Source organism: Fusarium oxysporum, chromosome 15 (assembly GCF_000149955.1).
Source record: "Fusarium oxysporum f. sp. lycopersici 4287 chromosome 15, whole genome shotgun sequence".
Classification (NCBI taxonomy): domain Eukaryota; kingdom Fungi; phylum Ascomycota; class Sordariomycetes; order Hypocreales; family Nectriaceae; genus Fusarium; species Fusarium oxysporum.
The window spans coordinates 207,010-218,978 of record NC_031000.1 but is presented as its reverse complement, the minus strand read 5'-3'; the positions used below and the strand labels follow the sequence as shown (position 1 = coordinate 218,978).

At 48.1% G+C, this 11,969-nt stretch overlaps 3 protein-coding genes across 3 annotated transcripts; all 3 read right to left on the bottom strand.

The window, feature by feature from the left end:
* Positions 1-3,883: 3,883 nt before the first annotated feature.
* On the bottom strand, positions 3,884-4,348 carry FOXG_22553 (uncharacterized protein; the record flags this gene model as incomplete). The annotated part of the gene is made up of 1 exon (XM_018402968.1): positions 3,884-4,348. One exon carries the CDS (start codon positions 4,346-4,348, stop codon positions 3,884-3,886), a length of 465 nt encoding a protein of 154 aa, XP_018257445.1.
* A 4,708-nt stretch (positions 4,349-9,056) lies between these two features.
* Positions 9,057-9,671, bottom strand: FOXG_16685 (uncharacterized protein; the record flags this gene model as incomplete). Its single annotated transcript, XM_018396709.1, has 1 exon — positions 9,057-9,671. The coding sequence occupies one exon, from the start codon at positions 9,669-9,671 to the stop codon at positions 9,057-9,059; it is 615 nt and encodes a 204-aa protein (XP_018257444.1).
* Positions 9,672-10,231: 560 nt separating this feature from the next.
* Positions 10,232-10,869, bottom strand: FOXG_16684 (uncharacterized protein; the record flags this gene model as incomplete). The annotated part of the gene is made up of 2 exons (XM_018396708.1): positions 10,232-10,582; positions 10,636-10,869. 2 exons carry the CDS (start codon positions 10,867-10,869, stop codon positions 10,232-10,234), a joined length of 585 nt encoding a protein of 194 aa, XP_018257443.1.
* Between the last annotated feature and the right edge of the window lie 1,100 nt (positions 10,870-11,969).

Here is an 11,969-nt window from a genome sequence, read left to right as displayed (position 1 = left end):
CATGTACTTTTATGATGACTAACGAGAGTGGGGCGAGGTACGAAGTGGAGGCTTGTTACACTCAAAGAGATAAGGGATTTCCCGGTGATCCGCCGGATCCGGTGATCTGCCGGATTATTGCCAACTTACATGGGCGACTTCAATCTAGCATAGCTCAACAAGCACTTTTCAAAATGCGCTAAAACTACGAAGATGATATAATTATTTCCTTAAGACTTATTTCAATTAACTTCGAAGTCATCAAGCCATCGCGGTCGTTTCCTGTTCCGCTGCGATCGCCCCGAGTCCCGATATGCCACCACTACCTCCCGATCGCTCTCGACAACTAAAGAAGGCCTTTTAGGCCGAGTTTTATGGCTGGGTGGCGTCGACGCCTTTGTATTTGGGGTACTTAATGCTTCGTTGGGTGGCTTGAATAATACGGGGGTTTGGGTGACTGTGGGAAGAACGACGATGATTTCGTCCTGAATGCCCCCATTCTCTTCGAGACCATCTGAGCCATTCTGCCGTGCCTGATGCTTCGGTTGTATACTCCGCTGATTCTGCTTCTTCATCTCAATCCGAAGCTGTCGGTTTGCTTCTCTCTCAAGCTGCTTTGTTTCTTTTTCCCGCCGTTTTCTTTCTTTTTTCTCCTCCCGCTGCCTCTTCCTCTCTAATACCAGTTGCTTTTGCTCCTCTACTCTTTTCTGCCGCAGAGCCTTTTCAGTTCTCTTCTGGAGAACCTCCTCTTCCTTCTGCGCCTCCATTTCAATTTTCTTCTGGCGAGCTTGGGCGATCTTTTGCGGGCTAAACACCTGAGCTGAATTAGGATCCACACGATCAAAGATATAGTCTTTCAGGGCTTTACCACGCTGCCTGCGCTGTTTTTCACGGATAATTGTCTCACGGAGGCCTTGGTTCTCATGCCTGAGTAGTTCAACCTCGGCCTGAAGGCTTTCAAGGGTTCTCTTTAGCTTTCGGGCGCCTGTGTCAGAGCTGACTGAGGATTGCTTCACGACATGATCAACAAGTCGTCGTAATTCTCGTGCAGTAGGTTCTTGTAAAGCAATGGAATCATCCAAGCCACTTTACGCATCTGAGTCATCGTCCGTATTCTTCGAAACCTGAGATAGGACGACGTCCGGATCGAAAGGCTTGAGACCCGTCCGTCTCCACCCACTGGCGATGTTCTCCGGAGTGAAAGCAGCTTCCAATGCACCCCAGAACAGGACCCAAAACTCGCGTTTGGATAGCCCAGTGAGGCCTTGCGTCTTTGAAGTCCACTGAACAAGTCGGTTGGTATCGGCTGTTGATAAGGGCCCGAAAAGCGAGACGTCCAGGGGTTGCAGCCGGTGAGTAGAGTGAGGTGGGAACACCGCAACGATGATCCGATGCGCGTCGCACCAGTCCAAGAAGTCCATATTGATGTGGCTAGAGTGTCCATCGGTGATGAGAAGGCGGTAATCGCGCCCATTTCTTGCTTTCGCCTTAGTAAAGCGGTCGAAAACACCAATCAGCCACTCTTTCCCCAGTTCGTGACTCGTCCAGCCAGTTTCGGACGTGGAAAAGAAGGCTGATTGATGCTCCGGATCAAAGTCAGTGAGCCAAGTGTCCTGAACTTGTCCCGGCTTGCCCTGGTAGATGAGGAATGGGGGTAGCGATGTCATGTCTTGGCAGATGCACGCCAGGAATGTGATCCACGATCGGTTCCCATCCTGGGAAGCACCGAGCAATTTGCCTTGCCTTTTAGCATTGACATCAAATACTCTCTTCGTTCGGTTGATTACGCCCAGGTGAAATCCCTTCTCATCCATGTTATACGTGCTCTGAGGTAAGATGTCGTATTTGTCGATTTTTTCACGGATCTTCCATGATTAGCAACGGACCAAAGGCGCTACGAGTCTGCTTACTAGATCAAAATATGCTCTATACCGAGAAGCATTGTCGGCTCTTCTTCGTGCTATATCAAATCCATCAAACCAGGTACAATCGATCTCGTTGCGATGGCGCTGGACGAAGCTGTATGGCCAGTTCTTTCCGACCTCGATTTTGGCTATGTCCTGGGCAAAATTTCGGATCATGGATAGGGTTGGCGGAATGCCACGCAGTGAGAGTTTACGGATATAAGTAACAAGATCTTGTTCCTGTTGTTTTGAGAGACGAGATTTATACAAAGAGTCGGCATCGCGTCTTGCCCTCTGTTTGCCCTGATGGCGGCGGCGCAGGGTAGTCTCGTCACATTCGAACTTTTTAGCGGTAGCAGCATAGTTAATAGATCCTGAGGTTTTCAGAAACTCGAGTGCTTTATCGATTGCTGCCATGGTTGTTGAGTTATTAAAGATTAAAGTTGGGAGTGAATATCGGTGTGAGTCCGGCAGATGATCGGATCCGGCGGATCACCGGGAAATCCCTTAGGGTATGCTCGGACTTATTGCTACGCTCTAGAATCAAGATGACTGCGAAATGGTCTAAGTGGGGCGTAATCCTAGGACCGGTCGCCATAGGAATATCTAACCTAGCGGATCCCTCGAGATGCTCGTAAAGCTTGGCCAATCACGTATCTTGATGCTTACTCGACAATAGATCCCCTGCACAGGACAAATCCCCATGATCCACAAAGAGTGCCACATGAGTTCTTATGACGGAGCTGCATATCATCAATACCTCAATGCTCGTATAGCTCTGCGAACCAGCGATCCGCATGCTTAACAGCTGCTCGTTACAAAGCTTACAGCGAGCCAATACGCTGGGAGATGTCGGAAAATCTGGGAATCCCCCTGCCCTTCAGGATTCAGACTGTTAGTCTGAAAGTCCTAGATTTAGAGTTCAAAGTCCTAGATGAAATCGTCTAGAGATATAAACCTCAGACTAGCTCTCTTCAACAAAAATAAACTAAAAATTAAGTTCAATAGAAAACATTTTCACCCACCACTACTGTGCAGGGACCTAGGTCAGTGGGCATCGCAGCGGGGCAATCTCTGTCCTCTGAGTCATGATGCGATTGGCTACCAATTACGAGCAAGTGTCTTGTGGCACCATACAAAATAGGTGTGTTGTCAAGGACCTTAAATCCAAAGCCTTTAAATTGGATCAGGCCCCTGCGATGACTCCACTAGAGCCTTATGGCAACTGTCTGACAGGGAGTCCTAGCCGGGCTAGCATGCGAGCGAGCTTGTACATCTCACCTAATAACGAAATGGAATAAGAAGAGGCTTAGACCAGGATCATAGGCTACTCACCTGACCAAGCTCGACTGGACCTTGCAAGGGTGAATACAAAAAAAGTAAAGATACTATTGTACTACCCGTTGACCGTCGGGGCAGGGCGCAGCCAGCCAGCCTAGCAGTAGTGCTGGGTAAAAATACATTTTATAACACTTGATTTTGATTTTCTTTATTTTCTATTGTTCTTATTCTTATGGAGATGAGAGTTCTTCTCGGACTCATATCCGTAGGTAGTTTCATCTAGAACCTTGAACTCTAATTCTAGGACTTTCAGACTAATAGTGTGAATCCTGAAGGAAAGAAGGATCCCCGGACTTTCCAACAAATAGCGACAGATTGAGCCCCCCAAGCTCATCTATCCAGTTCTCCATATATCTTATCCAGCTCAGCCTTTCCTCGACTGCTGCCCTTCTGATGCTTCCCTTGGTGCAAGCTTCGAAATCGATCGACCAATCGATTTCGATTTCGACCGATCGATCAGGGCTGCCAGTCGATCGATATCGATCGATTACCAGTCCCGATCGATTTGATCGTCGATCCAGTGGACCATATATAAATCGGTGAAGTGCAGGATAGGCTGCCCTAGATTCTGCCTCTGTGTGGATCGCAACACGTCGCATGCCCTACAAAGCATCCCTGGCAGGCGCGATTGGTGGAGAGACGCTGCTGTTGAGTGTTTTCTAAGGAGGAAGGCGCCCCACCACCTTCCTTTTTAGGATTCCGCAGCTTCGTTGCCTCGTCACGTGAGGCTCTGTCTGATCTATTTGATCGATCGATATCGATCGATTGAGGGTGACGATCGATATAAATCGATCGATCAGGGCTCGGAATCGATCTATACGATCGATTTCGAAGCCTGCCTTGGTGACGGTCCGAGGAAGAGTGCCTTTGGCAACAATAAAGATAAGACGCTCATCCTCGATTTTTTCATGCGTATATCTTCTCCTGTGAATCGGAGTGATCATCCCAAGTATTTCTCTCTTGATTTGGGACTCGTCGCTCACCTTGTCATTCTTCAGCTCAACCACCATCGCTGGCGAAGGCCGAGCAGCGCCCACAACAACAACGCCGCTAATGAGATCTCTGCAATTCTGCGCCGCATTCGCCTCGATCGAACCTGCATCGCACCCTAACGACGTCTCCATCTTGATCCAATCATCGTTACGGCCCCTGAATATATACTGTCCTGGAGCAACCTCGACGAAGAAGTCACCAGAGTAAAAGGAAGCTCATGGAAGTAGCTTGAAAAGCTGATAAATATTGTCATTAAAGATGTCAGTTGCCACCTATTGCCACAGCTTAGCAAGCAACTTCCAGTTGATTCCATATAGAAGAGAAAAGCCATATAAAGCTTGCATTAAACCTCAAGCAGCAAGCGAGAGATGGAGACCGGACAGAAGAAGACGAATAACATATAATTCATCCCAATATTTGACACTCTGTCTGTCAATATTAGAGCTTATTTTAAATTGCCTTTCCCATTATTTCCATGTCGTCGCATCAGTTAACACTAGAACCTCTCGCATAGCCTTAGCAGTTGGTCGGAGCTTGGATTGGGACAATGGCGGTGACGTAAAGACAGGCTCGTAAACAATGACCAATAGCATCACCATAAAATAATGCATGCTGATAGATCGCTAGCCAACAGCCTCGAAACAAGCACGATTTCTACTTGCTGACGGAGCGAAACGGTAAGTTGCCCACCTACAACCGTCTCCGTCATGTCAGCAGATCGTGATACGTTACCCGTTGGATGGGTGGCCCCAAGACTGGGATATGGAACTCGTATATGGTGGCCAATCGTTGTAGCGCTGTACACCGACTTGGAGTATCTCTTTGAGTGTCACGGCCCTTCAGTACAGTGGGATGCAAGAAGTTTGAATCCAGGCGCAAGTACTCGCCTCCTTGCTAAACCGATCGGGAGCTATCCCTTCGCTCGGTATGTACCTCATCAAGCCAGCTAGCTGCCTACCTGGGCTAGATGTCTACCCGATATGGCTAGTCAGGATTCTGACAGGACTAGAGCAACGAGGCAGATACTTCATCTGGTATTCAAACGTATTGCACCTCACTGTATAAAGATCAACGAGGGGACAAATTTGCAAGATGAGCAGCAAATATGGGCCGGAGTCGAGTTAGTAGGCTTCGATTGATGATGTTGTGCCACAAGAATAAGCTCATGTAACTAGTCCCTGTCTTATGAGTCTAGTTGTCGAACCAACGGAATTCTAATTGCCCAGGGTTCAAATCCATACCACGAAATCCACATATGGATCCATAATGTGGATCCATATCCATTCCATTCCATTCCACGTGGGCTTCAGCATTTCCATATCCACGCCACGAAGCCCCTTCCACATGTTACACATGTGGAAATCGTGGAATATTTTAGGTGGGGTTCGAAAATGCCTTGATTTCCTTGTGAAATCCCGCATATCCTAAGTACTTTCTATCACCCACAACAACACAACATCGATTTGCCACCCCATTTTCCTCCGTACACAATGAGTCCATTCTGGGGGCTTCACTGTTACTCGCGTTACTACCCCAAATCGAAATAGCCACTCCCCATCCTACCAAGTCAACCACATCCGTTCCAGAACGAACAGAAGAGGACAATCAACGGCTCTTTCAGCTCTACAAAAGCTGGATCTTGACGGAGAGAGACGGCAAGGCGCGTCTATAGGTATATCGGTTCGGCTACGAATATCCAGCATAACAAGAAGCAGGAACGTCGGTGGGTGTGTTGCCTTTGCGTCAAGCAATGGCGGATTTTAATGGACCAATGACAAAAACATTGACGCCACCGAGGGCGGGCGGGACCCACTAATTACCATTGTTGGACGAAGTAGGTTTCCATTCCACAAATTCCACAATATGGATCCATTTCCGTAATGGATCCATTTCCACCCATTCCACATCGAAATTATTAGTCAGCATCCATATCCACGGCGCCCCATAGGGACACGCCTAGGCGCCTCTCCACTTCTGCACGCGTAGGCGTGCGGATTATGTCAGCCCCCAATTTGGCACAACTCCACAACTGCATTTCTCAGGGGCTGCGGCTATTGCTGCCATTGCTAACCACAACCGTAGTTTTCAGGGGTTGCCGTTATGGCGCAGACGGCATTTCCTGATGATGTGCTTCCGCCAGAGGGCACGTACGACTCGCGAGAGGCTCTACTCACAGCTATCAATGAATGGGCAGCACCAAGAGGATACGCGTTCGTAACTGGGAGATCGTCGCGATCAACCAGCGGCAGGCAGATTATCACATACGCATGTGATCGATGGTGTCGGCCACCAAGCGCCTCAAGGGACCACCAGCGCAAGACTACTACGCGAGGAACCAACTGCCGGTTCTCTATCATCGCGAAGGAATCCCTAGATAAGACGACTTGGTCTTTAAGGCATCGTCCGGATCCACAATTTTCTTCACACAACCATGAACCAAGTTGGCACAAATCGGCGCACCCAGTCCATCGGCAGCTCTCGGATGTGGACAGGTCAACAATCAGCCGCCTTACGAACGCTGGTGTAGCGCCAAAAGGTATCAGGACTTATATTCGCCAGAACTCGAATACCATTGCAACCCAGCAAGATATCTACAACCGTCTCGCAGATAGCAAACGAGAGCTCTGTGAGGGTCAGAGCACTATACATGCTTTTGCTAACCAGCTAGACAAGGAAGGGTTCTGGAACCGGATGCAGCTTGACTCAGATAACTGAATCACGGCGGTGTTGTTCGCCCATCCGGATTCATTGGCATACTTGAAGGCTTACCCAGATCTACTTTTCTTGGACTGCACATACAAAACGAACAAATACGGAATGCCGCTGCTTGATATGATTGGTGTTGATGCCTGTCAGCGATCCTTCTGTATCGCCTTCGCATTCCTTAATGGCGAGGCTGAGCAGGACTTCATATGGGCCTTGGACCGGCTCAGGTCCCTGTATGAACTCTGCAACACAAGGTTTCCATCTGTTATTCTGACTGACCGTGATAAGGCCTGTATGAACGCTGTAGAGAGCTGCTTTCCGTCTTCGATCTCTCTGCTATGCCTGTGGCATGCGAATAAGGCGGTCCTCCGCTATTGCCAGCCAACATTCGTACACCATAAGCAAGGGTCTGAGGCCTATCAGCAAGGTCTGAGCGATTGGAATGACTTTTTCAACCACTGGCATTCGATTATGAGGTCGTCAGATGAACAGGCATTTGACCAGCGCGTACAAGAGCTTGAAAAGCGCTATCTGCCTCAATATCTCGAAGAGGTTGGCTACATCAAGTCCAACTGGCTCGATCCGTACAAGAAAAAGCTCGTTAAGGCCTGGGTCGACCAGCACCCTCACTTTGGTAATGTGGTCACCTCACGGGTTGAGGGTATCCATGGGCTCCTTAAGAGCCACCACAAGAAATCTACGCTAGATCTCTTCGAGGCGTGGAGAGCTATGAAACATGCGCTTCTTAATCAATTATCTGAGCTGCGATCCAACCAAGTCAGGCAGCAAATGCGAATACCAATTGAGCTCTCTGGATCACTATATAGTGCCATACGTGGCTGGATATCTCACGAGGCTTTACGCAAAGTTGAAGAACAGCGGAAGCGGCTTATGAAAGATGACCTGCCTAGTTGTACCGGTACATTCTCTCGATCCCACGGCCTCCCTTGCGCCCATATTCTCAAGGCTCTACAAGAGCAAGGCCAAACCCTTCGCTTGGAGCATTTTCACCCGCATTGGCATTTGAGTCGTCATGGTGTTCATCAGGTGCTATTGGAGCCTCGACACCGATCTAATCGAATAGCTGCCGATTCTACCACAAGTAAATCGCAATCGAGCACTCAGAGAGAACCAAGTGCATTCGAGGCAGTTCAGGCAGCAGCGCAGCCAAAAGCACGACCTACATGCAGTAGATGCCACAAATTAGGTCACAAGATGACGTCAAAGGCATGCCCTCAACGGTACGAGGGGATTTTGTATTTGTCATCATCGTCAGCACAGGTAGAAGCAATGCCAGTGGCACTCTCGCCAGCATTATCCGGGGAAGCACGACCAGCAGCAGCAGTATCTGCATCTGTATCATCTTTGCAGGAAGGACAACCACTGGAAGACCCATCATCGGGATTATCCGGACATGCTGGGTCTGGCAGGGATGATACTAGCTGCATTGTAGTTAGTATAGAGACAGCAGCATCATCGGCAGTGTCATCAGCAAAACCATCGACACAGGGAGGGAAGTCGCCAGTAGCATCATCTTCAACAGCATCAGTGGCGCCGACACTAAGATATGATGACCCACAAGCCATCTATCGGAGATATGTTGCTGCTCGAGATGCTTGGTATAAGGCGCAGCCTCGTGGTAGCGTCAAAACTAACCAGCAGTATCGGAGGGCGTTAGGTCTACCTTTGCGGTATGACAAAGCAAGCTACCAGTGGTGTCTTGACTGGAAGCAGATGGGCAAACTCTGTACGACACCCACCGGATCTAGAGATTGGAGTAAGGAAGAGATGATGGCGTACCTGGATTGGAGTAAAGCAGAAGATGATCGGGTGGAGGCTCAGGTAGCGGCAGCAATGGAAAGTAATCCATTTTCTAGCAGAAGAGGCATGCGCGACATCTTGGAGGCGGCTGAGAATGATGGAAAAGAGCAGCAGGAATTGTATTCAGCTTGATAATTAGGAATTCATTGCAGTTCTGAATCTCGGGATTCTGAAACCCGCCAGCCTCAAAACTCGAAATGCAGTTGTGGAGTTGTGCCAAATTGGGGGCTGACATAATCCGCACGCCTACGCGTGCAGAAGTGGAGAGGCGCCTAGGCGTGTCCCTATGGGGCCCCGGGGCGAGTGACCTCCCTAAGGGCTGTCGTGCCAGTCTTGGCCATAAGATTCGTCACCCTCGCTGTCTGAGCTGTCGCTGACGTTGCCATCCTCTCCTAGTTGCAGTTGACCGACCAGATATAATATATGCTGCATCATCTTAATCTCATTGGATCCCAAACGCAAGTTATATACCTCCTTACGCTGCCGAGACGGGTATTGCAGAGCGCGAAATACGAAGCAGATGAATCTTTTCCATATTGCCAGATACTTCTTAAAGCTTGGTATGGCCCGAAATCCATGCGGCCAAAAAGCATCTTTAGCATATGTATTTAGCCAACAGCGTGAGATATATGGCGTGCGATCAAGCGTAGCTCTTGCCCTGTCGAACATCAAGTCTAGCCCGCGAAGGATAACCTGCAACTGGGCTTCAGTTTCGGCAGAGCTCCAGATATAAAGTCCTTGCCATTGACCAAGTAGGTATCTTCTACTCCATTGCGAGGCCGGTAGCTTCGCCGTGGCGGCAATGATTTCGAGTGATCTATTCCGGAACAGCTCAGCCCAGCGTGTGTGCTGTAGCCATGGGGTCGTCTCGCTTGTGCCAGTGGCCGCAACATAGTCAGTCTGAGTGTTTTCGAATGGTCTCTTCATGATGTGATCGTTCTGACATCGTGATTGGTATTTCCAAAGAGATGATGGCAATGAAGATTTGTAACTCGTTGGGCTCATATGCCTCCGCAGGTCGATAGCCAGGGTACACGACATACGCGCGTCGCCGCGTATAGGGCATTGCATAGCTTGAAGTTGAAACTCTCTGATGGGCAAAAAAAAGCAAAGTCGACCAATGAAATGACGAGATCACCACTTTGGCTTACATTTTGCTGGGGTATGTTGTTCAGAGTCCTCTTTCAGGTGAAAGTGGAATGCGGGGTTATCACAGGGATTACCAGCCAATAGTATTGCAAAACGTCCACTTTCAGTGAAAGTGGGAGGATCGATGATGTAGACCGAGGTCATGTTTCGCCCATCTTTTCTGGAGCTGATATTGATCGATGCATTGACTTGTACATTGACCCTCTCATCTTGGATAATAATCCTTTACATCTTAAAAAAGAGGCTTAATATTTGAATTAGCTCATTATAGCTTCCAATCTGTGTGTAATACTATTGGCAATAAAGAAGTAATCTCATAGAGCCCTATTATGCCCGATCTATTTAGTAGAAGGGTTAGGCGATATAGTCTTGTTAGGGAACTTCCTAAATATGTCCGCAATATGATCAATAGGGGCGGTGATTAACCCCATCACGGTTTCAAAAGGCGGATGCTCGCCAGCGCTCGGGTGACTCCGAGATGGCACAAATGCCTTGGTCAAGCCAAATGTCTTAGCCATTGATTCCGAATCACCGGAATGCTTCTGCAATGCATCTTCAAGAGCTGGCAAATCCGAACGTTCTTCCTCTTCGATATGTTTCGATAGCACTGCCCACAGCTCCTTGAGCTTTGGAATATATTCGGGCTCCTTTGGCTTCATGTTCTGAAATTCCTTAAGGAGCTCTTTGACCTTTGTCTAATTAGCACTTCATCCTATAGCTTTTAGGTCCTGAATAGACTAACTCTATGGTGCTCCTTCCGGTCATCCTCTGCCATCTCTTTACCCTTGGATCCCAGATATTTCTCGAATGCGGGATAGACAATAAGCTCTTCGCCTACTGAGTGGCGAGCGAGCTCCCAGGTAAACTGATTGCCGTAACGTTCTTGATGATCAAGATCTGTGGATTTTACTACCTCATTGTAGTACTCTTTCAGCTCGCGATGGTCCTTGGTTATAGCGTCTGAAATGGAAGCCATGGCAAGAGTGGATTTCAGTGAATGTTGTGTATAATAAATTGGTCGGTTTCTAAATACGGCCCTGAGTTGTGGGGATGTAATGGCGCGGGTTGGAAACATTGTTGATAAGCTAATAAATGGGAAGTACGTTACGAAGTTGAAAAAGAATTTATCAGCGAGGGATGGCCCTTCATATCAGTCTATCATTATATGCGATGATGGAGTGATGACGATTTCGCCACGGCATAGTAACAGACGACGCGCTTTAACTGGTACGAATTACAAGCCCAAAGGAACTTGTAATTTACGTCACACACTTCTGGACCGCGGATGAGAGAACACCACCCAATGAAATTGTTAGCTTTAAAAGCGCGAACACCATTGGTTGCTGTTGCAAGTGGGCGTTCCACTATGACATTAGCGGCTACACAACGTTACACGAGTCTCAAGGGGAGGAGGAGTACTCAACTGAAGGCTTCATTCTCGACCTATCCCTCGTTAGGACACGTAACCACTTAATGAACATGGAATTCAATGATTGTTATATCCTTATAAGTCGCAATTCCATTTCGAGCTCGTTGCTTAGTATGCTATGGGTCCGGCTTGCCCAAATGGCATAGCTGTAATTGGATTAAATCTCTAGGAGTGACCGCATCAGAGTCTTTCGATAATTAATGTAATAAGCTACAAGTCATACTTCAAACATACGGATAACATCAAGCCGTCATAAACAACCGAATTATCAAATACCTGTTTCTAGACTTAACGCAAGTAGCCTTGGGAAAGTTTTGCGTCATAGTAAAGTAGTTAAATGATCATACATTGTGTTAGGTTTGTTTTGCATCATATGTATAACATGCATAGCCCGGGCACAGATTGATATACTTCCCATACTTGCGACGCCAGTCCCTCGCACTTGTTGAACCACATGTAGCCCCTCTAACTTGTTCTTCAAGATATCGAGAAAGACACGCCCGCGCTCAGCACATTTGGTAATCAAGCTCTCCGAATCAATCAGGTCAGGTGCACGAAGTGCTACAGCAGCACAAACTGGATGTCCAGACCATGTGTAGTCGTGCTGCCAAACGTCAGAAGCCATTAGTTTGGTGCTGGTACTGTTG